This window comes from Catharus ustulatus, chromosome 28 (genome assembly GCF_009819885.2).
Source record: "Catharus ustulatus isolate bCatUst1 chromosome 28, bCatUst1.pri.v2, whole genome shotgun sequence".
Taxonomy (NCBI): Eukaryota; Metazoa; Chordata; class Aves; order Passeriformes; family Turdidae; genus Catharus; species Catharus ustulatus.
This window is the reverse complement of record NC_046248.1, coordinates 292,220-317,416: the sequence shown is the minus strand read 5'-3', so window position 1 is coordinate 317,416 and position 25,197 is coordinate 292,220. Positions and strand designations below refer to the sequence as shown.

Here is a 25,197-nt window from a genome sequence, read left to right as displayed (position 1 = left end):
ACCCTTCCCAGTCAGGCTCACCTCAGCCCCCAGAAGAGTAAATTCCTGTGATCTTCCCAATCACCCCAGCAATGGAAACAGGTTTTGCCCCCACATGTCCTGATGGTATTAGGGTGCATTGTGAACCAGTATCAACTAACACCGTATATTCCTGTTGCTCTGATGTACCACACTATTGGATCCACACCATCGAAAGGACCCTGTTATCCCATGCCTCTCCCTGGCTAGAGGCAGGGCCCCTCTAGCTCTGGTTAGCATTTCTTTCCTTGGCATATATAGTAGAGGTTCCTTCAAGGGGATCTGACAGATCATCCTCCCTTCTGTAATACCTGGTAGCTTGGTTATGGGAAGTTGAGGCTACCATCAGTTTAGTGGAATTTCCTTGGTTAGCGTTTCCTTCCTTGAGTTGAAGCACCCATGCTGCCAGGACAGAAGTGGGTTTCCCATCCCACCTTCTCCTGTCTTCTCCATGGTCGTGCAAAAAGAACGACATGTCAGCTCTTGGGTTGTACCCTCTCTCCCTAGGTGGGAGACATTGGGCTTTGACTTTGGGGCCTGTGACTTGCACAGGTGCCATGTGGGAACTCTTCTTCCTCACCTCCTCCCTCATTTCTTCTTTGAGTTCCTTAATTACAGCAGAGACATGGACCTGCATCAGGCCACTGATCATACTCAGAGTTTCTAAGCTTGTTGGCAAGAGAACCCAGTGCCTTTCAGTTGTTATCATCATTAATTGTTGCAATGAAGGTGGTGTATTGTGATGGCCCTAGATTTGCCAGATTCCACAACATCTGTCCTGTGCACCTGACCTTGCCAAGGTTGTTATTGTGCTCTCTGTCTCTCCCAAAAAGTACCTCCAATACCGCCACTTCTCTCAGCTGTTGGATCCCTTCCTCGAGGGTCTTCCATTGCTTTCTATGATGGTGCTCCTGCATCCTCTCTTTGTGGACAAACCTCTCTCTTATACTCATTAAAAGCCACTTCCAGAGAGAAAGGGGGCCTGTCTCTCCTATGAATACCTGATCCAAACCTGAGCCCTGGGTCAAGGGTCCCAAATTCCTTGCCTTGGTACCATCCAGTTGCACATCTGTACCCATAAGGTCCCATACCCACAGTAACCAGGTTGAAAAAGCCTCAGACCCCCTTCCTACAATGACTTTTTGCAGATTACGGAGACTTTCATACGACAGGGACTCTGATGATTTCAACCTCTGGCTCCCTTGTAGGTTGACTGCCCTCCTTTCTTATCCTTATTAACTAACTGGTCTGATTTAATCTTAGACTTCATTTCCACAGGGGTGACTTGCTGCTGGCTATGACTGCCCTTGTGGTTCAGCTGGAACCTGGGCGGTTGTAATATCTATGGGTTCCACAGCAGCACCATCGGACTCTCCCTCTTTGAGGCAGGGGGAGGGTTTCTCATCAGCTGGAGAAATTTATTCCTTCAGCATCTGGCCCATCTCACGTATCTCCTTCACCAAAACCCCTATCCAATATGCATGGTTCATTTCTGAGGTGGGCTGTGGGGCAGGATCAGGCTCTGGGGCAGCATCCCTATTCTCTGAGGTAGGTATCAGGGTGGTTATCCAAGCCAATCTCCCCTGATCTCTGAATGTTAAATAGAACAGGCATATCAGCAACACCAGCCACTGTATGACATCATTAGCATTTAGAGAGGATTTGAACTCTTTGAAAACTGATGGGGTAGACCCAAAGAGCTGCGAGAAGGGTTGGGAGATAATTTCCCCTTGTGTCATTTCCTCACAGTAGGTACCATTATTGAAGTAACCCCAAACCCACACAGTTAGTGTATGATAGCCCTGAATCCACGTGGCTGCCTTCCAGAGGAAGTTAAAAATCCATGAATTCCTCACCTTGTTAACCCATAAAGCAAACTGGATAACTGCCACAGTAACCTTAGTTATAGGGCCCATGTTTAAATAAGGCCCTGTAAATGGGAGAAATACAGCCACAACCACGTGCCACGTGAACCAGGGTAAGCTCGACCACATGATGCTGCCTAATGAGATTTCTATATCTAACACACAAAAGTTAGGTTACTCAAGAACTGTTACTACTTTTATTTCTTGATGCCCTCATGCCCCACATTGGGTGCCAAAATCTGTCTTGTTTTGAAAGACAGGTGTTTCTTTAGAAAGGCAGAAACTTCTCTTGAAATAGACAATGTAAGCCCCCTCTCTCCAAATTATTACAATTTTGAAATTAAGGAGCTCTCAGGCAAGTATATGGGCATAAGAAAAAAACACTAGGAAAAAAATTAAAATAAAAATACAGTAATACAAAAAACCCTAAACCCAAAATACTGACAGAGTCAGAATATAATCTGGCACCCGATCAGTCCAGAGTTGGTAGCAGCCCCATTAAATGGTGGCTGCAGTCCTTTTGCAGTGACAGATGTGGTTCAGTTGAAGCAGTGCTCCTGTAGAAGGTGCAGTTTTCTGCTGAAGGTCCAGCGATGATGTGGAAAGGTCTAGTTTTTCTCTGGAATCCAGTGGAAAAAGGCTGCTCTGATGTTGTAAGTCTCACTTTTTGTCTAGGTAGGAAAGGCTTGGCTCTTCCCCCTGGCTGGAGCATCTCCCAATGGGATGATGTAATTTTATCAGTCATGCAGTGGGACTCAATGACTCATTAACAGACGATAGCTTCCTGGAGGAAGGATGGGTTGTGGAAAAGATAAAGAACACTGCCCCACCTGGTGTTAACAGATTGTGATAGAATTCATACTTCTGGTTACATCTTGCTTTGCAAGCCAATACAGCTATTAACAGCCAGATAATGCTGAGTGCCTTTGGCTAGTCAGACAAAGGGATGTCCCATGGAGTGTCACCCACCTGTAGCACTGCCTCCCTGGTTCTCTGTGTGATGCTGCTGTAGGTGAAGGTGACGTGCTGAAAGCAGCAGTGGACACAGTAGAACTGTAGGAGTTAATATAGACACTACACTTCATTCTTTTGTTTATAGCTTGTGAATAAATGTGTAAGCTATTATCTTGTCTCTGGTAGGTGTTTTACCAGGACCCAAGAGTGCTGATATTGATCAGAAAACTCTCAGCAGCTTACATTAGCCAGCAGAGAAAGACCGGAGGCCCTTTACATGATGTGTTTCACAAGAATTTTTATTTCGTGCGAAGAGTGGTGAAACAAGGATGCCTAGAAACAAAGGAGAGACAGTCATATTTATAGGTTCAAGTAGGATTGAAACTACAACCAATAGAAAGTTGTGCAAAGGACAGCATCCAATCTAAGTCAAAAGTTCCAAAGGTGAACTGACCAATTACACAAACAAATTTCTAGCCAATTATCTTCCGAAGTGATAGGAAAGTGACCAAATTCTTAAGGAATTCAGCTCAGCCTTAGTATCTGAGAGACCTTATCTATTAAACTAAATGCCAGGGGCCCGGAGCAGACAATTTGGGGGGAATTGTATCATCCACAAATATGTACAAATCTTGTTGTCTGCTGAGTATTATCAAAGTGTTTTTCAGTGGGTGGGGGGAATAATCACTGGTTGTATGATTTGCGATTTCAGGACTTGCTGCATTTTTCCAGCAAGGGGCAGTTTGATGAAACCGGACAAGCCCCATTGAATGGGCTGGAGCAGCAGGAGCAGACTCCGGTGCCACCAGAGCCTCAGGCAGCACTGGAGCAGCAGGAAAACCACGTGCTCAACATACAGCCACAGCACGAGGGGAGCACGGTGCCCACGCAGAGCACCATGACAGCAGATGACATGAGGCGAGCAAAGCGCATCAGGGTAAGCACACAAGATGGGGGATGATATCCATTGTAACCTAGGGAATGCCATGCCTGCCTGCCAGGGCCAGCTGGTGCTCCTTTCACTATTGTATCCATTTCTAAATCCCAAATAAAGCATCTCAATCCTAGCAGTTTTCTTTGCACTGAGAGGAAGATAGGTTTCACTTAAAGGACCAGTATCTCAGAGGTGCTACTGAGAACTGGTCAGAAGCTGGAGCTGATTGAATTCCATCACAGTAATTCTTGCATGGAAACACAGACTATCCAAGCTGGCAAGCAGGGGTGCTTCAAAACAGGTGGCAGAATTGTGGTGCTGTGGCACAGACTAATGACTCTCTCGGAGCACGATCTGTGTCTCTCAGAACTCTCTGGCAATTATTTGCAAAAGCGAAACCTCAATCTCAGTTTGGATCCACTTAGTGATAAAGTCCTTTTTTGGGGTAGAAAACCCTGCCTTTGTGAGCGAAACATGTATTAAGAGCAAGCACTTTGAGCCTGAGCTCTGTGTCAGCTGGCTGGGCTGTTTTTTCTCTACTATGTGTGGGAGGGAAATGGTCCAAGCAAATAATCCTTGGAGCTTTGTAACTGGGAGATCAGTTTATTTAGCTTAAAATCTTTTTCTTCCATGTGTTAACTTTGGATTAAAGAAAGAAACAGCTGCAGTACAGGTAAAGGTTCATTTTTAGGGGATGAGGAAGTATTAGAAAAGAGTTGAGTAACTATTCTGTATAGGACGATGTTGAACCAAATTTTGCTTGCATTTTACAGCAATATATATGCAAGACCAATGGTGGTGTTACCCCAAAAATGCTGTGGCATGTCTTGAAGGAAGAGTTCAGCTTGGGCACATTAAGACTGCACAGTTTTTAATCATCAAAAATGCTTGCAGTCTCTGAATGACAAGTTTCTACTACTGATTTTATTTTCATATGTTAAAAACTTGGGGGATTTTTTACTGAATGTATTGACAGGTGTATAATAGAATACAGAGAGAGATGCTGAAGTTTTGATGGAGCATGGGATTGTTCTGCTTACAGTGTGCTACAACATCCTCAGTAAGAAAAGTGCTGGCCATTTCCCTGAACTTTTGAACCTAATATGTGAACTTAGGGTCCTCTGAAATAATGAATATGGGAAGAAAAGGACAGAAATTCTGAAGTCACCTCTTTCTTTTGTGACTTAGCTTTTGTTTTTTGTAAATTCATCACAAATGGATGACAACTCAGAGGAGTGCAGTAGTGGTTCAGTGATATGTTTGTACTTCAAGTCTTCCGAACTTCACCTGTATCTGACTGCTCGTGTTCAGCAGAGTCCTGGAGATCTTTTGGGCCAGGAGCACTGACAGAATGGCAGATGCAGGGTTGCACAGACCTTTCCATATTGCATCAGATTGTGAGCAATGAGCACTTGAGATAAGACTAAACCAGCAAGCATCATTTTTTAAGCACTGAGAAACCAGCCTCTGAACACTCACTCACACAGCACCTGCCTACAATAATATGCACTTCATAATGAAAGCAAGCAAACATTTAGGTTTTAGATATGTGGTACATTATTCACTTCCAAAGAACAGGTATAAAGTCCTGACTTCTGGTTATGATTCTAAAACCTGTGTAGCTCTAATTCTTTCTTATTACTTAGATAGGATTTAGTTTTCAAAACCAGTTGTTCTTTGCAAATTGCTTCAGCTTTTCTAAGGCTTAAGACAGTGGTGCCCTGAGACTCTCTTCATGCTAGCTGGAAGTACTGATCTGTTCTGCCCCAGAGTTTAAGTCCTGATAAGATCAGTTCATTTTTCAGCCTCTGCTTTAGAGTCTGTGGGGTTTCTTGGAGATCAGACCTTAACTATGGCAGTTGTGTCCCTAGTTTTTAAAAGAGATACACCCACCCTTCAAGAACTCTTGTAGAAAAGTAGAGCAACATTGTGGTCTACAGCCAAAATGAATATTTGCTTTTAGTTCTGTTCTGGGCAGTATGCAAGGGTGTCTGTATGCTAATGCCAGGAACAGGAGGAATAGGAATATGATTTAGAAAGCAGTCACTTCCTTCATGGTGAAAGGAATGCAATTGGTTGTGTAACAAGGAACACAGCCTGTAAAATGAGGTTATAAAAAGTGCCTTCTCCTTAACTTTTTTACTCTCCCTATCTCTACCCTGTTGTCATCCTGCTTTAATTATTCCCTTCTGCTGAAAGCATTCTGTTCTCACTGTGGTTCTGCAGTGTACATTGCATCCTTGTTAATCAGCCCTAGGAAAACAGGAAAGGTCACAAAACACCTTCAAGATTATCTATGGTTTTTATCTTTGCCCTTTAACTCTCTTCTTGAGCAGTTACTAACTACAGAGTAAACCTTGAAGACCTGTTTCCTGAAGCAAAAACATCAAAAGCAGTGAACTCTAGTTGGAAGAGCCCTTGTAGTGACCTGCAGAAGTCAAGGCTTCTGTTTTCTCAAGTTCATTGCATAACATAAGTATTTTTCTCTCTCTCAATGCTGCCTGCTCAGCTGGAGCTGCAGGTAGGTTTGGGTTTTTGTTTCATTGGGTTTTTGCTGTATCCAATCCAATGGTACGTATCAACACTACCTTCCATGTTGTTTTGTCGAGCTCATGTTTAGTGTTTCCTGATTGACCCTGAACCACAAATTGTTACATTCATTCTTCTTTAGGTAACCAATGTCCAGAACTAAGTGTTACCTGAATAACAATTTGCATTTTTCTAGTTCTTTTCATGCCAGTTCTGTGTAAATTTATGGTGGATTTTACACAAGTAAATTGCTTGGATGAAGAACCGTAATATCAGTCCTAAAGTTTTGGAGGATTTGTTTGCGCATTTGTTTGTGCCGGATCAATGCTACAAGTTAATGAGACAACACTTTGTTTTTTTGTTCTGTTTTTGTAGTCGATAAATTACCTAGGCAAAGAGCAGTAAAACATTTCACCTTCTGTAGCCCTTGAGATAACAACAGGGCTATGTTGAGTCTGGCCTGCTGTACTAGCAGTCAACTTCCTGCTAAGGTACCAGTGATCAAAACTCAAATTAATAGTGCAGTTCAGGACTTGAAATACATCTTTTCACCTTTGTTTTATTAGCATCTCCCTGTGGTTAAGGGGGTAATTTTATTCTTTGGACTCTAAGCAGCACATCAGTTTTTGCACAGCACATGGCTGTCTTTCCAATTCCCAGTGTGAATTACAGCAGAACCCTGTGTCTCCCACTGTCTCCACTTGTGAAATAGAAAATGGTGATGATGACAGCTCCTGGGAAGCCCTATTGGGAGCTCCTGTATTAAAGTGTAAGGTTTTTTTGGTAGCAAAACATTTGCTCTCCTATTCTTTCCTGGAATGAAAGTGTAGGTTTCCCTCTGCAGTTCAAATGGTGAAAAGGATCTTTCAGGTTCACAAATTTAATTCTTAGCACAGCATTTCACAGTATTCTCAAACTGTTCCCTCATTCCAGCAGAAGAGCTCCTAACTTTACTTAATCAGTGTCAGCTGTTGATGTGCACTTAAGGAACACAGCATATTTCAATTGTATCAGCTACCATGTTCCCACAAGCAAAGGAGACAGGAAACCAGGGAAATTTGCAGAAGTTTTGAATGTGTCTCATGGAGAAGTGGAGCATGTGAGCAGAAGTGTCAGCAATATTCTAGTGGAATCCAAATGGTTTGGGTTGGGAGGGACCTTAAACTCATCCAGTTCCACCCTCCTAAAATGGGCAGGGGTACTTTCTACTATCCCAGGTTGTTCCAGGTCCTGGCCTTGAATACTTCCAGGGATGGGGCAGCCACAATGTCTCTGGGCAACCTGTGTCAAAGCCTCACAGCTGAGAATTTCTTCCTAATATTCAACCTAAACTTATGCTCTTCCACATTACTTCTCTACCTATCATAATGTAGATCTGTGTGTAACATGAAAAGACATCAATAAATAATGGTTTATAGAAGTATTTGAGAGAAGAGTGGATATTGCTTAAACTTGCAGAGGAATGGAGCATTGCAGTGTACTTTGGGTGCAGTGTGGGTGACAGTGTGCTGTGGGGTTTCATAGGACTCAATTCTAGCTTTACAACTATCCAGCATGAAAGTTCTCATCCAATACTGAAATGCAGGTGCAGGACCCTCTTCTCTTTTTCTACAGGCAACGCATTGAGCAGCATCTGTTCCTCCAGCAGAGTGTGCTGGGTCAGGAGTGGGATGGCTCTATAACATTTATCTAAAGGGCAAGGGAAGAAAACAAAGACAGGACGATCAGGAAATGTTACAGAAAAGGCAGAGTGCAAGCAAACACACCAAAACAAAACCAGGGCTGAGAAGAGACATTATGCACAGTAGGAATGGAGAATTGCTCACAAGTTCTTACCCGCTCCTCATAAAAGCTGCCATTCTTCCCTTGCCATCATGTTTTGAAACTCTGTTCTTCTTTTTGGCAGTAGTAAAAGAGTTCAGACCAGCATTTCTTGAATTTATGTTCCAGTAGAAGTTCTCCAGGCAATGCTAAACCACTGCTGCGCATCTCTGTGGTGATCTTTGATGCAGAAGGTGTTCTTGTAAAGGGCTGTGGAATTTCATAAGCCCTGCTTCTGAGGGCAACACAGGGTGCTGGCTCACCATTCATTTGTGTGGTAGCTGAACTTATGATGTGATAGCCAATACTCAGCTGGAATTGCAGCTTTTCTCAGGCCTGGGTCTGTGCTTCAGAGAGGGCTTAGTTTTATTTTACAGAAAAATGGCATGCTTAAAGACAAGTCAGCTAAATCAGAAGAAGTCAGGGATGGAGAGAACTCCTGCACTGTGTTCTGCTAACTCAGGGGGTAGCTGCAGGTATGTCCCCCAACTTCTGCCTGTCACAGCCTCCCCTGCTGTAAATTGGAGGCAGCATATGATGGAAAATAATTTCTTGGAAGTTTAGTTTCACCGATCATCCAATATATTTAATCCTGAATATATATGGATGTGGCATCTATACATGGTAATGAAAGCCAGTGGTCTCTTGGATACTTCTTTCAGAATGCAGCTCTGCAGCACCTGTTCATCCGGAAATCCTTCCGCCCGTTTAAATGCCTGCAGTGTGGGAAGGCCTTCCGGGAGAAGGACAAGTTGGACCAGCACCTGCGGTTTCATGGGCGGGAAGGGAACTGCCCTTTGACCTGTGACATCTGCAACAAGGGTTTCATCAACAGCGGTGCCCTCGAGAGCCACATGAAGTTCCACATGGACCAGAAAACTTACTCCTGCATTTTCTGCCCTGAGTCCTTTGACCGCTTGGATCTGCTTAAGGATCATGTGGCCATCCATGTCAATGATGGCTATTTCACCTGCCCCACCTGCAAGAAGCGCTTCCCAGATTTTATCCAGGTGAGATGCTGTACTGATTTGAAGCGCTGCTTTGGGGGGTCTCTCACAAGGCTGTGGGTTTCTCAGTGCTCTCCCTGTGTAACTGCACAGCAGTTCGTTCCCACAAGCTGCAGGGAGTCAGAAATTGAAAAGGAGGAGTGACCAAGCACTGATAGATGCTGCTAGGCATATTGGTTTCTTCCAACATTGAAGTGCTTTGTGCACTAAATCATCAGATGTGATGCTTCAATCTGGCATTAGAAGGCACTGTATTGCAAAAGGGTGGGTACCTTATTCCCAAAAAATGCCTGAAGCAGAGGTCCTGACTACATCATCTCCATGAAGCAAAAAAAATTTGTGTTTTGCTGTATTCAGCTTGTACTTGAGCACACCTTACCCTTTGTCATTAAAACTCTGAACAAAAAAATGAGTAGTTTTACATCTTTAATCCCTTGCCTGTTTTCTGTCAGGATAATTCATTTGAACAGCTTGAAGAAATGCCAGAACAGATCAGGATACTCTGCTTCCTGACTTCCCCCCTGGGCTTCAGCTGGGCACTTTATTCTGCTTCCCTGCACACTGCACTGGAGCAGTGAGTAATGCAGCGCTACTCTGCACTATGCTTGAGCACTTGGACAAGGTCATTGGTAGAATTTAAAGATTCTATTTCCATGTCCAGTAAAAAAAAAACTGAGATGGACCATGCAAATACTCATTAGCCTTCCTAGGAACAAAGCAATTGATGTGTCTTACCAAGCTGCCTGACTAAAATTGTAATATAGAAATCCAGTTTAGATCAGTAATAGGAACAGATAGTCTATCCAGTAGATTAAAAAACAGAGGATGGGGAAAGTGATTTACTAATATAATTCTGTCCTGGCAGAAGTCCTTTATCTTCTGTGAATGTTCAACAAGGAAGAATGTTGATGATTCAGAAATGCTGTGCTGCAACTTAATTCTCTGTAAACTTTCCCGTGCAAACAATTGAAAGATCCGTGGCTTTTTTCCAACTGTTCATTTGTGGTTTTGACATTTAACAATGATTTTTTTTCTTGCCATGTGAATAATTAAGACAAGTGACTGCTGCCTGCTGAATACTTCTAGGTAAAACAGGTAGAGATGCTAAGTTGTTCCATGTATGATCAGTGTTAGAAGATGGTAAGGATTTAATTAGAGATCCATTTCTTGCGTAGTGCTTGCATTTCAAATGTCAAACCTCATTAGTTCCTTTATTGGAAGGAAGAAAAAAAAAAAGCCCCGCTAGATGCTCATAGAGGTGAAGGACAGTCCCAGAGTATGGAGAAGTAATTGCTGTTCAGGAACGGTGTGCAAATGTTCTTCTGATTAAGTTTTTTTGTGGGTTTTTTTTTTTTCTTTGCCAATTCTAATTGCAAGTTCATTGTATCTGATTGAAAGGAATTAGTCTCCACGTTTTGGTTTCTTATAAATGAAAGGAAGATAATGAACCTCAGATGAATATGTTAACTTGAGGGCGATTGTGTGCAAATGGTACATTGTGAACTTTCGCTGCCCGTTAAGTGCAACTGTGCAATAGCTGATGCCTTCAAGAATCAGTCTTAAGGAAATCAAATCACCCATCCAGATGAGTACAGTCATTTCACGAATACAGTAATTTCACGACTATAAGGCGCACCCTTATGACAAAAATTTTTCCCTGAACCCGGAAGTGCGCCTTATAGTCCGGTGCGCCTTATCTGATCTACAAAGTTGCGACATTTGCCACCCCGGAAGTGTGAGCCCGCCGGCATCGGGGCCTCCCCCGTGCGGGGCGGGTCCGCCGGCATCGGGGCCTCCCCTGCGCGGGGCGGGGCGGGCCGTCCCCGCCGGCATCGGGGCCTCCCCTGCGCGGGGCGGGGTGGGCCGTCCCCGCCGGCGTCGGGGCCTCCCCCGTGTGGGGCGGGGCGGGCCGTCCCCGCCGGCATCGGGGCCTCCCTCGCGTGGGGCGGGGCGGGGCGGGTCGTCCCCGCCGGCATCGGGGCCTCCCTCGCGCGGGGCGGGGCGGGCCGTCCCCGCCGGCATCGGGGCCTCTCCTGCGCGGGGCGGGGGGGGCGAAAGCCGCAGGAATCGGATTGGCTGCCGCGCGGGAAGGGGCGAAAGCCGCCGGAATCACAGTGGCCGCCGCGCGGGGGGGGCGAAAGCCACTGGAAGCACAGCGGCCGCCGCGCGGGGGGGGCGAAAGCCACCGGAAGCACAGTGGCTGCCGCGCGGGGGGGGGGCGAAAGCCGCCGGAAGCACAGCGGCCGCCGCGCGGGGGGGAGCGAAAGCCACCGGAATCGGAGCGGCTGCCGCGCGGGGAGGGGGCAAGCAGCTGGAATCGGGGCAGTGGTGGCACGGGGCAAGCCTGCCGGCATTGGGTCACCCGGAGCGCCATGGAACTCCCAGAACAGCGGGGCCCTGGGGATGCTGCATGGAGCGGCGGTGGGCATAGCCCGGCCCTGCCGGGTACAGGCAGGCCCGGGAGCCAATGGCTGCCGGATTGAGGCGGGGCCTCGGCCAGCAAGCGTGCGGGAGGAGCTGGGGGCGGAGCCTCGCTGCAAAAAAAAAACGGTGCGTCTTATAGACCGGTGTGCCTTATCTGATCTACAAAGTTGCAAAATGTGCCGGCTCCCGGGGGGTGCGCCTTATAGTCCGGTGCGCCTTATGGTTGTGAAATTACTGTACAAGCCGCACCGTTTTGACCAAAATTTTGCTCCCACACCAGAAATGCGGCTTATACTCAGGAGCGGCCAATATGTGAATAATTTTCTGACATTTTCAACCCCAGGAGTGCAAACCGAGTCAGTGCAAACCGCAAAGTCGAGCACCTGCCAGTAAAACCCTTTATGTACGCAGTTGTTACAAATTGGTTACTCTGTTGCGCGGCAGGCGGAGCTGCTCGGTGCAGGCAGCACAGGGGGTGGGGAAGGTGGGGCAGCTCCCTCCTGCTGGCCCCGCGGCTCGGGGGGAGGCAGGGGGCTCCGTGCTGCTGGCCTGGCGGCTCGGGGGGAGGCAGGGGCTCTCTCCTGCTGGCCCCACGGCTCGGGGGGAGGCAGGGGCTCTCTCCTGCTGGCCCCACGGCTCAGGGGGAGGCAGGGGGCTCCATGCTGCTGGCCCCGCGGCTTGGGGGGCTCCCGTCCCCGCATGCCGCCGCTGCAGGAGCAGGCAGGCTCCATCCCCGCCTCCCACCGCCACTGCGGCTGCCGACGGACTCTGTGCCCACCCTGCCACCACGGGGCAGGGCTGGGGTGACAGAGCCCAGCAGTGGCGGCAGCTGGCCCCGAGCGGCAGCGCCGAGCTGGGCCACCCAGCCCTGTTGGCAGCCCCGAGCCCTCGTGGCCCGAGCCGAACCAGTACAGTAATTTCACGACTATAAGGCGCACCCTTTTGACTAAAATTTTCCCCTGAAACTGGAAGTGCGCCTTATAGTCCGGTGCGCCTTATCTGATGGACAAAGTGGCAAAATTTGCCAAACCGGAAGTGCGAGCCGCGAGGGGAGTGGCCCCGCAGCAGGGCTGGGCTGTGAGGGGGAGTGGCCCCGCAGGGCCGTGCTGGGCTGTGAGGGGGGAACGGCCCCGCGGGGCCATGCCGGGCTGTGAGGAGGGAGTGGCCCCACGGGGCCGTGCCGGGCTTTGAGGCGGGAACGGCCCCGCGGGGCCGTGCCGGGCTGTGAGGGGGAGTGGCCCCGCGGGGCCCTGCAGGGCTGTGAGGAGTGAACGGCCCTGCGGGGCCGTGCCGGGCTGTGAGGAGAGAGTGGCCCCGCGGGGCCGTGCAGGGCTGTGAGGAGGGAAGGGCCCCGTGGGGCCGTGCCGGGCTGTGAGGGGAGAGGTGTCCTGTAGCAGCGTCAGGATGTGACTGCGTGGGGGGGCCTGCCACCATCAGGGTGGCCGCCGCGCAGGGTGGGAAAGCCGCTGGAATCAGGGCAGTGGCGGTGCGGGGTGAGCCCGCTGGCATGGGGGCACCCAGAGCACCAGGGAACTCCCGGAGCAGCGGGGCCCTGGGGACGCCGCACGGAGCGGCGGCAGGCCTTTTCTGGCCCCGGGGATGCCGCACGGAGCGGCGGCGGGCCTTTTCCGGCACCGGGGACGCCGCACGGAGCGGTGGAGGGCTTTCTCCGGCCCCGGGGACGCCGCACGGAGCGGCGGCGGGCCTTTTCTGGCGCCGGGGACGCCACACGGAGCGGTGGCGGACCTTTTCCGGCCCTGGGGACGCCGCACAGAGTGGCGGCAGGCGTTCCCCGGCCCCGGGGACACCCCACGGAGCGGTGGCGGGCATTTTCCGGCCCCAGGGATGCCGCATGGAGTGGCGGATACAGGCGGGCCTGGGGGCCAATGGCTGCCGGGTTGGGGCGGGGCCTTGGCCAGCAACCGCGCGGGGGGAGCTGGGGGCGGAGCCTCGCTGAAAAAAAAAAAAAAAAAAAGTGCGCCTTATAGTCCGGTGCGCCTTATCTGACCTGCAAATTTGCAAAATTTGCTGACTGCCGGGGGGTGCGCCTTATAGTCTGGTGTGCCTTATGGTCGTGAAATTACTGTAAACCCCACCCTGCCTCAGTTCTGTTACTATTTGGCAACTTTGTTGCACGGGGTCCTCCCTGCGAACGACAGAGCAGCTTATACTCAGGTGCGGCTTATTTATGGACAAAGAACGAAATGTTTGCCAACACCCGGCGATGCGGCTTATACTCAGTGCGGCTTGTATTTGTGAAATTGCTGTAATAAAGATGTTATGGCTTTATAGAAACTATTACTGAATTATCAGCTGATCAACTACTTTTTAAACCAAAGCAGATTAGACACCTTCAAAACCTTTTCCTTTTCTTTCATATTGCGAAGAGTTTCCTAGACTGTGTTACCACTCACTTTTCTCTTAAATAAACTTCATTTTTCTGTGATCTGCCATTTTAGGTCAAGAAACATGTGCGCAGTTTCCATTCTGAGAAGATTTACCAGTGTACAGAGTGTGACAAGGCTTTCTGCCGCCCCGACAAGCTGCGACTCCACATGCTACGGCACTCGGACCGCAAAGACTTCCTGTGTTCCACTTGTGGCAAGCAGTTCAAGGTGAGGTGGCTCTTGGCTGGATCATTACTAGTATAAAAACAAGAATTCCTTACCCACCTTCGAGGAGATAAGCTCATGTTCTCAAAGGTGAAAGGAAATAACACATGTAAACACACTAGACTTGCCTGTGAGTTGCATACATTGCTTGGTGTCCTGTGTAAGCTATGACATCCATTTCTGAAAGACAAGGGGCAAGGTCACCTCATCATCTTATTTCAAACAGATCTTACTCCTAATAATTTAATAGCAGAGGAACTTTCTATCTACTCATTAAGAACTGGGACCTCCATTGCCAGGTGTTTGGGTTACATTGCTTATATCAGTTCAGAAAGAAACTTCTTCCTGATGCTAGTGGATTAATAATGTTCCTGGCCAAGATGCCTGTGTCCATGGCATCCATCTTGTCAGCACACGTCATCCAGATGTCTTTCTAAATCCCACTGGAACAGATGGAGCAGACTGTGACAGATGGAGGTAAACTGTGGTGGCAGCAGCCTGCTCCCTGACTTTGTGATGGGACACTGAGGGACTGAATACTTTGGGTGAAGGAACACATTTTTTGGAAAGGAAGATTTCTCTCTCTCTGGAGAGAGATTCCTGAACAAATCAAACTGTGGCTCTTACACATAACAGGCAGTATGGCAGTTTCTGTGACATTGCTGACATGTTTCTCCCCAATTTCTCCTTCCCAGAGGAAGGACAAGCTGCGAGAGCACATGCAGAGAATGCACAACCCAGAGAGGGAGGCCAAGAAGGCTGATCGGATCAGCCGCTCCAAAACCTTCAAGCCCCGGATCGCATCCACTGACTATGAGAGCTTCATGTTCAAGTGTCGCCTTTGCATGATGGGCTTCCGCCGCAGGGGCATGTTGGTGAGTGCCTGGGTGCTGTTACAGCCTCTCTGCTCTATTCTGATGAATAGATAAAGAATAAAGATGGAATTCCGGCATTGGAACACAAGGATCAAGAAAGGGTTTGGGCTGGAAGGGACCTTAGAACACATCTCATTGCACCTACGTGCCATGGGCAGGGACACTTTCCACTACACCAGGTTGCTCCAAGCCCTGTCCAATCTGGTCTTATCCAGCCAGGATGCTGGGAAACAATTTTTGGCAAATTTTAGCTGAGTTGAGGTGATACATCGTTTTTTTTAAACCTGTGTGTTTTACTACTTCAGCAAATTTGCACGTTTTTACTGCCTGTGCTATACATCTGGTTGTCAGTACCATATTTCAACACTAAGTAAGGCTGACTGATGGGTGCTGTATTTAACTGGACATGAGATGAAAATACTGCCTTACTACCGTAGTTTTTCTGACTGTCTTTCCTGGTTTTTGTTTCTCTCCCTTCTCGAGGACCTCTTCTGGCCATGTCTTGTAACTGCCTCTGAGCAAAGGCTGTTCTGCAGGAAGATATTATTTGCAAAGGTTTTGTGGGGGTTCTCATCTGGGCAGAGGCCTTTCACACTACCTCATTCACAGCTATCAGCTACAAGACAGTTCTGGCAAACTATTTCACCGCTTCCTATCTAATTTTGATTAGAGAAACTGTAAATGAGACCTAGCAAGACCACATTTACCTTCAGCAGTTAAATGTGAGTGCACCCTTGCAGCAGCAAATGCTTCCAGTGCTGCTGGCTTGCATCATTCAGTTTTGGTTTGGCTGTTACCCATGTCTGGAAGAAGCTCCAATTGTTTGGCTTCCAGCTGTAATACATTCTTGTTCTCTGTTTCTCCTAAGGTGAATCATTTATCAAAGAGACATCCAGACATGAAAATAGAAGAGGTGCCAGAGCTCACGTTGCCCATCATAAAACCCAACAGAGATTACTTCTGTCAATACTGCGATAAGGTGTGTGGGAAGTCACCCCTCGGAGGATAGCTCAGTCCCAGTCCTGGATGCAATCAGTTTGTCTCTGCATAGAAATCTCTGGCAGGGTTTGTAGCTTTTCTGAGGTGCTTGCCAGCAACAGTCCTGCAGTACTGTCCAAAAAAAAAAGACAAAATGCACTTAAATGCTAATTGAAAGCTGCAGTTTTCCCCTTTCTGCTGTGTTTGGCATTGGAAAACTTGAATACTGCTATCCAGCAGACAGTCACTGACCCCTAGTCTTGTGTTAGCCCAGGACAAAGTATCCTGTCTAATTCCTGGCCTTTGGTTTCTATATCACTTTTAAAAGTTAGTCTTTCACACCTTTTATTGTAAACTGCTTACTAGGTTATGTGACAGTAATTCCCAGTGGTCAGTGGAGCCTGAAGCTGCTTCTGCAGGGCCTTTGGGTTTTTGCTCTTAGTCTCCTTTGCCCTTTATGCCTGGGGGTCTTTATTTACCAGGGAATGTATTTTGACTGCCTTTATCCTCAATATGTCTTTCTGTGATGTCTTTTTCCTTTTGCTTGAGGGGAGAAAACAATAGTTTCAATAATTAAAATTTTACTTGTTTGTTAACATACCTAAAAAGAACTAAAAGGCATGTTGATCACTGAACTAAAACAGTTTGATGCTTTGTGTCAAGTAGACACATCAACCCTCAGAACAAATTAACATTGGGCATTTTGATATTCAAAAAGAATTTTCCTCTTAACCTTCTTTTTCTGCTTTGGTGTTTGATTGTGGCATACAGTATGTTCTCAAAAGGCTTCTCTGTGCTACACAAGGAGTCAGTTGCTTTTACATGTTGATGAAACACTGAAAGGCATATGTTCATGCCTTTTGTTGTAATTGTTTGGGGATTTAACTAAATGCATTCTCTAAAGCAACATGCAGACCAGATCAAGATAACTGGTAGCTGTTTCCTGGGCAGACACCAGAGTTGCACCATTTTAATTCCAAATCTTTGCCCTGCAGGTGTACAAGAGTGCCAGCAAACGCAAAGCACACATCCTGAAAAACCATCCTGGTGCTGAGCTACCTCCAAGCATCCGGAAACTGCGTCCTGCGGGCCCGGGAGAGCCAGATCCCATGCTGAGTACCCACACCCAGCTGACAGGCACCATTGCCACCCCTCCAGTGTGCTGCCCTCACTGCTCCAAGCAATACAGCAGTAAGGTATGGGGAGTTCTGGTCTCAGACAGCCTCTCTGTGGGCATGCTCTTGCACCATGGTCTCTTATCACCTGTCTGTCCACAAGCAGAGCTCTCTTCTTCTCAGTCAGAGTGCTAGTTTTGTGATGTGTGTGCTGACAGTGCAGGCACAGTCTGGTTGTTTTAGGGCCAAAGGATGCCATGTTTGTGCTGAAAAGTTACCAAAGCACAATCATGAAGAGAAGGGCTTGGAAACTGCTCTCTGATAGTTACAGGGGAGATGAGTAGGGAAACAAAACACAGAAAAGATGACTTTTGGAAAAGTCATAAAACACTTGGCTATGTTGGGGTAAAAAGCTGTTGAGGACAATACTTCAGTGTTAGCTTAATCAGCAGCAGGTTTTCAACTTTGTTGACCAAAGGATCTCACAGTGCGTTTCTTGATGCTGCTTTACTGAGGGAAACCTAAAACCTGTGTTTGGCCAGGCTGTTGGATTTCACATGGCCCTGAGCAGGGTTACTGACCATGCTTTCAATGCTCCTTTGCTTCTCTGCAGACGAAGATGGTGCAGCACATCCGCAAGAAACACCCAGAGTTTGCTCAGCTCCCAAACACGATCCATGCACCACTGGCGACGGCCGTTATCAGTTCCACGCCAGCTGTTCTCACCACTGACAACACAACTGGAGAAACTGTTGTGGTAAGGGCTGGAGGCACACAAGGGCAGTGCAGGGAAACACACAGAACAGGAGCCTTCTGCTATTAGTAACCCTGGTTTGTTTGGCAGACATAACTTTAAAACCTGTATTAGGACATTATTTGAGATCGCTTCTGGTTTTGAGCCTGTGTTGTCCAGTTTTCAGGACAGGAGCTATTAATTTCTTTCTGGAGTGTTAAAGATTTGTCTTTTATCCCCAAATCCATTTTTTTCTTTCATTCAGACCTACTGACTCCACATAATGAACTCAGGGATACACATCTCTTGGATTTTCACTGGGAATTTTCTCCTGAACTGAGAGATGCAGTTCCTGGCATCAAGAGGACAAGTTTAACAGTGACTGGGGACTGGATCAAACTCTGTTCAGGGAGTCAGATCTTTTTGTAATCCTTTGGACAGCACAGCACTAAGGAAGATGAATCTCCAGTGGCTCTCTCTGTTAATGGATCAGCTGCCACAGAAGTGAAAGCTAAGACTAGAAAATGTGTCCTTCAGTGTTGCAGGATGCTATGTAGTTTTAAAAGTCCTATTGATCATAGTTTAAAACTTCCTATCTAAAGACTAACTGGATAAAAGATGGTTTTGCTTGAAAATTGAGAGGTTCAATCAGGATGCTGTTGGCTTCGTAAACCTGATTAAGTTATGTACTAAATGTCTTTACACGTTGGAAATATAGTTGTCACTCTGATAGGGGAGGAAGAAAGGTTCATATATCCATGAATCACTTTCTGACTTGGAAACCAAGTCAGCTCTTCACAAATACAGGACTTCCGTTGTTTAACAGAATACTGGTATGTCACAAGATGAAAATAATTATTTTTATTGTGATATGTTAAGTTAGCCGTTAATGGTCCTGACTAGGATTTAGACAGAAGAGAGCAAATCTAGTTGATGATCCCTAGTGACTACAGTAATTTCACGACCATAAGTTGCACCGGACTGTAAGGCACACCCCCCGGGAGCCGGCAAATTTCGCAACTTTGTACATGATATAAGGCGCACTGGACTATAAGGCGCACTTTTTTTTTGCAGCGAGGATCCATGCCACGCTCAACAAAGTAATTAATTAGTAGCGTGGAGTTTACTGGCATGTGCTTAAATTGGAAAAATTTTAACAGATTAGTGTAGCCTTTAAACGCAGTCCCAAGTGCCCTCCCCGTGCACGGGGCCCGGCACTCCCACCCGCCCTGGCGGGGCTCGGGGCGGCGGTGGCTCGGAGCAGCCGGGGCTCGCCGCGGCACGGAGCAGGCACAGTGCACCGCGGCACAGAGGGGTCGGGGCTTGCCGTGGCACGGAGCGGTTGGGGCTCGCTGCGGCGTGGAGCAGGTGCGGCTCAGAGCAGCTGGGGCTAGCGGCGGCACGGAGCAGGTGCACCGTGGCACAGAGCGGCTCGGAGCGGGCGCGGCTTGGAGCGGCCGGGGCTCGTGGCTTCTGCGGCAGCCCGCTGCCTCCCTCCCCGCACTGCTCTGGCACCCCTGTGCAGCTCTGGGAGCCCCACGCACCCCTGGGCTTTTGCCCCGCGCTGGCGCAGCCCCGATGCCACTGCCGGGCGGGCTCTGCTTGGCTCAGGACTGTTGCAGGCTCACACTTCTGGGTTGGCGAATTTCACAACTTTGTCCATTATATAAGGCGTACCGGACTATAAGGCGCACTTCCAGGTTCAGGGGAAAATTTTAGTCAAAAGAGTGCGCCTTATAGTCGTGAAATTACTATACTTATGACCCCAACATCTGTACACATTAAGCTCCTGTAAATAAATGACCAGACCTACCGAAGTGTAGATAAAAACTACAGCCCTGAAATAGTACATCAATATGATGATGATGTGTATATATCTCTCTCTCTCCCTCTGCTCAGACAACAGATTTACTGACCCAAGCAATGACAGAGATATCCCAGACCCTCACGACAGACTACCGGACTCCCCAGGGAGATTACCAGCGCATCCAGTACATCCCTGTGTCTCAGTCCACAAGTGGCTTGCAGCAGCCTCAGCACATACAGCTGCAGGTTGTTCAAGTGGCCCAGGTGAGTAACCTGGTGGGGATTTTGCTGTGCTTTTGACCCCTTCCCTACCAAACCTGTGTGTTCTTGGGGCTCTAGCACACAGAAGTGTGGTGAGGAGTACTTGCAAAAAGTGCTGAGCTATTTTTTTACAGATAAATCAACTGATAAGGCTTAGGGTTCCCTTCATAAGCACTTGTACCAGGCATAAATAACCCTGCCAGTCTTGGTCAGCTTGCTGGAGACGCATTGACACAGTCCTGAGTTAATTCTACACATTAGGGCAGCCTTGCTCATGTCTGCTCTAGGAATGTTTTCCAGCAACTGGAAAGGTGGATCAGTGAGTAACCCATTTTCTGCAGTTTAGACTGATTTGTGCTTCCTTGTCCTCAGTGAGTCAGAGCCAAAATTTGAGAGTACAGAGAGTGGTTGCTTGTTCCCTTCATAGCAGCTACTAGAATATTCATTCTGTTGATGCTCACCAGCCTCCTGAAAATGAAACCGGAGTGTAACTGGAGTAACTTATCTGAGGAAAATATCTCAGGCAGCTTTAAGAAATATGATACCCACTAGAGGAAGCTGAAACTACCATGTGCTTATATTTTAATCTGAAATTCTCTGTTCTCTCTGGCCCCTCATTACAAATCAGGTTATGAATTTGGTTCATAAAGGCCTAAACCATGGCCCCAGTTGATAGTGACCGTGGCTGTTGTAACAATACAAGAGCATGAACACTGATTCCTGCAAGTAATATTAGCAACATCTCCATTTTATAAATATCCAAGACTTGTAATTCAGTTACTGCAATTGGTATCATTAGCAAGTGTTGCTCAGAAAAACCTTTAAAAACCTCTGAGCGCTTATCTTGATGCACAGCTGTGTCAAACTATAGAATTGGATATGCAGATCTCAAGTATGCATACACTGTAGAGAAAGATGCTTACAGAGCAGTGGTCAACACTAATGCTGGCTTTTGAACCCTTTGGTTTAGTCCAGCTGCTGCCACAAACGGCTTGTATGATGTTAGTAAGTCCTTTCCATTGGTAACACTGAGATAGTGCCATCTCTGTGCCATTGCATCTGTTAAATGTGCTTTATCTCCCAAGGTGCAAAGAAACTCAACAACGTTCAAGAGGTGTGCTCCACTAAGGCTCCTACTTCATTATGCCAGACCTTGTGTCCCAGAAGAGCTTTAGATGACTGCTTTTGTAAAGAATTTGAGGTATAGACCTCTCTTTAATTTTTTCCCCAGGCTACCTCACCTCACCAGTCCCAGCACTCCACAGTGGATGTTGGGCAGCTCCATGACTCCCAGACATACACCCAACATGCCATCCAGGTGCAGCACATCCAGGTCACAGAGCCATCACCAGCAACTCAGTCATCATCACAGGTATTTCCCTCTTCTCTTCAGAAAATGCTTTCCCTACCAGCCTGCTCAGCTGGCATATTGTGTATGCTGATGCAGGGGATAGTGCTTTCTTTGCCTTTTAAAGGACCAAACATGAAATGACTTTCACATTGAGATCATCAAGCAGTGCTCAGATGTCTCAGGGTTTATGGGAGTGTTTTGTTGTGGGTTTGGGTATTTGTTGTGTGGGTTTTTTCATGTGGGGTTATTTTCCCCCCTAACAGTATGTACAAAGGAGAGATAAATGATTGGAAACAGACATATTGCGGCTTAAATGAAGTTTGTCAGTTGGAAAATGTAAATGGAAACTGGCATTCCTCAAATATTTGAAGTGCAGCTCTTCATGTTCTTGGGTAGAATTTAGCCTCTAATCTCAGGTCCCTGCCATAGACTCACTTTGGCAAGCAACAATATCACTATTTCAGTTTCCTGATCCAACCATAGAGTGAAGCAAGCTGGAGGAGAGAGAAGAGAGTTCTTGTGCTTGATATGCTCTGGAACTTGTCCTGTGTTTTCCCTTAATGAGAAGGTTGTATTTGTGACAGCACAGAGCTATGCAGTCTTTACTACACTAAGAGAACCCTGCTTTTTTTATGTAGATTGGAGGTCAGCCTTTGAGTCCCTCCTCACAACAACCTCAGCAGGAACTCAGCCCCTCACAGATGCAGACAACTACATCGACACCAAACCAAGCCCTCCAGCAGCAGCAGCAAGGCTCCTCAGTCCAGCACACATATCTCCCCAGCAACTGGAACTCATTTCGGAGCTACTGTAAGTGTCAGCAGTAGATCTAACTACTTGTCTGTAGTGTGTCTGACTAGCATGTGCCCAGCTACCAAATGGAACAGTGTTTTCAGAGTTCATTCAGCTTTGTGGTTAATATTCATAGATATCAAGAAGATAAAGCTTCAGACAAATGTAAATGGTTGTACCAGCTCTTCCACTGTCATCCATACTGATCCAGTATATGGTTTGGGCAGCCACACTGGTCTCCCTTGTTCCAAGAAACTTGCATACAGCAGGGTTCCATGTGTTAGATAGCTACTTGTTCAAACTTGGATGCATGATTGAAAGAATTGTGTGGAAGAGGAGTGTGACATGAAGATAATTTCTCATGTCCATGCAGTTCTGGATGGTAATTCTGTGATGATTTCAGTGAGAACAGGATGTGTTTTCTCTGCATGAATTGCAAAATCTCCAGCTGATGTTAACTGCAGCTTATGTTAGCTGGCATAATTCTGCTGAGGCCTGTAGGGTTCTACAAGGCCTCGTATCACCTGAATTTCTCTTCAATACCCACTGTTTCAGACTGTAAATCTTTCTGACATGAGATATGTGTTGTGTCTGGCACCCAGGTCCCTGGGACAGAGATACAAGCACTCTGAGATTCATGCGACAAAAAACCTCTTTATTGTTCCGACCTGTCCTTTTATAACCTCTTTAATGTTTCTCAGCAAGCACTTGTGATTGGTCCAAAGTTCAGGCTGCCCAACTCTCTGACCAATAGCCTCTGCAGCCAGGCAGGAACCATAGGTCAAAATCCTTGTATGTTCCCAATTCTGTCCTATCCCTGTTCCCTGGAGGACTGTTTGTCCCACCAGAGTCCTTCTCCCATATATGGCAAATCAATTTGCTCAGTACAAGCCAGCTTGTACTGTGACAGATATGATCTTTGAAGGTTGTCTTTGAGTTTGACTGGAGGTCTTGATTATCCAATTTGCAATTTTTTAGCATCAGAGATTCAGATGATGACCATCCCTCAAGGGCAGTACGTAATCACAGAGACTGCTGTGGGTACCCCGGTCACTACTGTCAGCACAGGGCAAGTGAAAGCAGTTACTCAGGTAAGGAAAATAGTCATGGCTCCTTTTCATCCAGAATATTATCAGGCATAAAGCTCTTCAGCTTGAAGGTTTAAAGAATGCCAAAATCATGACTGGGGCACAGAATGGAGGTACCTAAAGAGGTGCAGACTGCACAGTATAGGCTGCATGTAACCTTTTGCAAGGCTAATGCTATCTGGCTCTTGTATGTATAACTCCTTCCAATTTATAATCTTCACTTAATCACGTTTTCAGTATTTAGTCTTAAAAATATTTATTGTTAAGTAGTATCCATTAAACCAAATTTCAGAACAGCTTCTGGAAACATTTCAGTAGCTTTCTGTTATCTGTAACATTCAGAAAATAAGAAGAGTTCCTGCTATTCCTTATAAGCAATCCAGCATATGGAGACAGGTCATTGGCCTGTGTTGATCTTGGTCACTGGGAATGCAACTTCTGCTAGAACATATGTAATACAGGAAAAAAACCTTTCAAAATAGCTGAATTGAAAATTGATATTTTAATCTGTAGTGATGGTCTAATTGTGTAATGAGTTTAACCATTTGTAAATTAACCAAAAGTCAAGTAAGTCCAATGTCCTTTGAATCAAAAGACAGGCGTTATGTTGCTCTCAAATACATTTAAATGAAACAGAGCTTAGTTTAAAAGTTCCTTGTTCACACCAAAATGTCTGCCAGCAGACTATCGTAGCAGAGAAGTTACAGAAGATACAATGGTTATTAATTATTTTCTGTATTCTCCATGCAGACGCACTACGTGATATCTGAAGGTCAGCCTGATCTGGATGGTAAACAAAACTCCTCACTCTCCAGCGAGGTTCAGGTGGGCGTTTCCCAGCCCACAGCCCACACAGATCCCTTGGAATCCCAGACGAGCAACCAGCAGCAAACCACCCAGTACATCATCACAACCACTACCAACGGGAGTGGCGGGAGCAAAGTACACATCTCCAAACCCAGGACTTTCTCAGCAGAGCATGAGTGAAAGAGCCTCATGGTGCCATTTGCTTGTCCTTGTCATCTCCCTGACAGCCCAGCTGTGGGGGTATCCTGGGGCTCTATGTGTTTTAATGTATATGCTCTCTTACCTTCCACTAAAATCCTGGAGCTCTTGTTAATGCTTTAAGAGGGTTTAATTCACAGTGACTATGAAATACCCTCAAAATCCATCTGGGATGCTTTTTATGCGGCTTTTAAGAAAAAGGACAAGAGAAGTGAAACCTCTTTGGCCCTGGACTTTATTTTTGGCATGTCTGCTGACCCTTATTTATCCTTTTTGGAAGTGTGTCCAGCAAACAATTTTATTTCAACTGTATGAGAAAAAGAATTGCCTAACTGAAGGCTTCCTGGCAGATTGTCATATGTATATTTTTAAAAGGAGCCATTAAACAGGAGAACATCATGTAAATTGCTAGAATATAGCAGAACTGCTTCCTGTGGCTTCTAGCAGCCAAGGTGAAGGGGAGTGTCCCTGCACCATATGAGCAGACTGCCTGCAGAAGGGAGCAGCAGCAGCCAAGCAGTGGCTTCTGATGTCCCTTTATGGGGATGGATTGAACAATGAAGCTGTGAAGATGTGCCGAAGCAGTCCATTAAATTATTATTTTTCCACCCCTCCAGAACTGTTTACATGCTGTCTGCTCTGCCCTGTTTTACCCAGCAGTGCAGAAAGCAGCAAAAGCACAGTCTTAAACCCATGTTGTTTGGAACAGATTGAAATCCTAGGAGCACCTAAGGGTAATACAGAGCCACTGTTACTTCTTTTCCTTCCAGTGTTTGCAGGGAAAATTTCTTTTTTGCCTGTAAACAAAAAACAAAACAAACAAACCCCCCTCAAAAAAAACAAAAACAAAAAAACCCCCAAAACAAACAAAATACCCAAAAAGAACAAAAAACCCCAAAAGGGGGCTCAGCTAAACCTGCACTGCAGCTCCTGCTGTGATCTAAGATAGTTGTGCCAGGAGAAAACAAGGAAACAGAGCACTCCTCTGAAGGGACAGGGTCATTATCTCTGTGGCCACCTCAAAGTAAA

The 25,197-nt window shown here is 46.8% G+C and overlaps 1 protein-coding gene across 14 annotated transcripts in view; it reads left to right on the top strand.

The window, feature by feature from the left end:
• PRDM10 (PR/SET domain 10) overlaps positions 1–24,585 on the top strand; it is a 56,966-nt gene extending 32,381 nt beyond the window's left edge. For 12 of the 14 annotated variants that reach the window (XM_033081839.1, XM_033081838.1, XM_033081836.1 and 9 more), the window contains 13 exons: positions 3,550–3,774; positions 6,281–6,292; positions 8,784–9,131; positions 14,012–14,167; positions 14,860–15,039; positions 15,908–16,018; positions 17,013–17,213; positions 17,746–17,889; positions 19,765–19,935; positions 21,164–21,304; positions 21,922–22,093; positions 23,054–23,166; positions 23,914–24,585. In XM_033081839.1, coding sequence (XP_032937730.1) covers positions 3,550–3,774; positions 6,281–6,292; positions 8,784–9,131; positions 14,012–14,167; positions 14,860–15,039; positions 15,908–16,018; positions 17,013–17,213; positions 17,746–17,889; positions 19,765–19,935; positions 21,164–21,304; positions 21,922–22,093; positions 23,054–23,166; positions 23,914–24,150 — 2,211 coding nt within the window. In that variant the 3' untranslated portion in view covers positions 24,151–24,585. The remainder of the gene's footprint in view (positions 1–3,549; positions 3,775–6,280; positions 6,293–8,783; positions 9,132–14,011; positions 14,168–14,859; positions 15,040–15,907; positions 16,019–17,012; positions 17,214–17,745; positions 17,890–19,764; positions 19,936–21,163; positions 21,305–21,921; positions 22,094–23,053; positions 23,167–23,913) is intronic. The other 2 variants (XM_033081843.2, XM_033081840.2) reach the window with 1 other exon arrangement.
• The last annotated feature ends 612 nt before the right edge of the window (positions 24,586–25,197 follow it).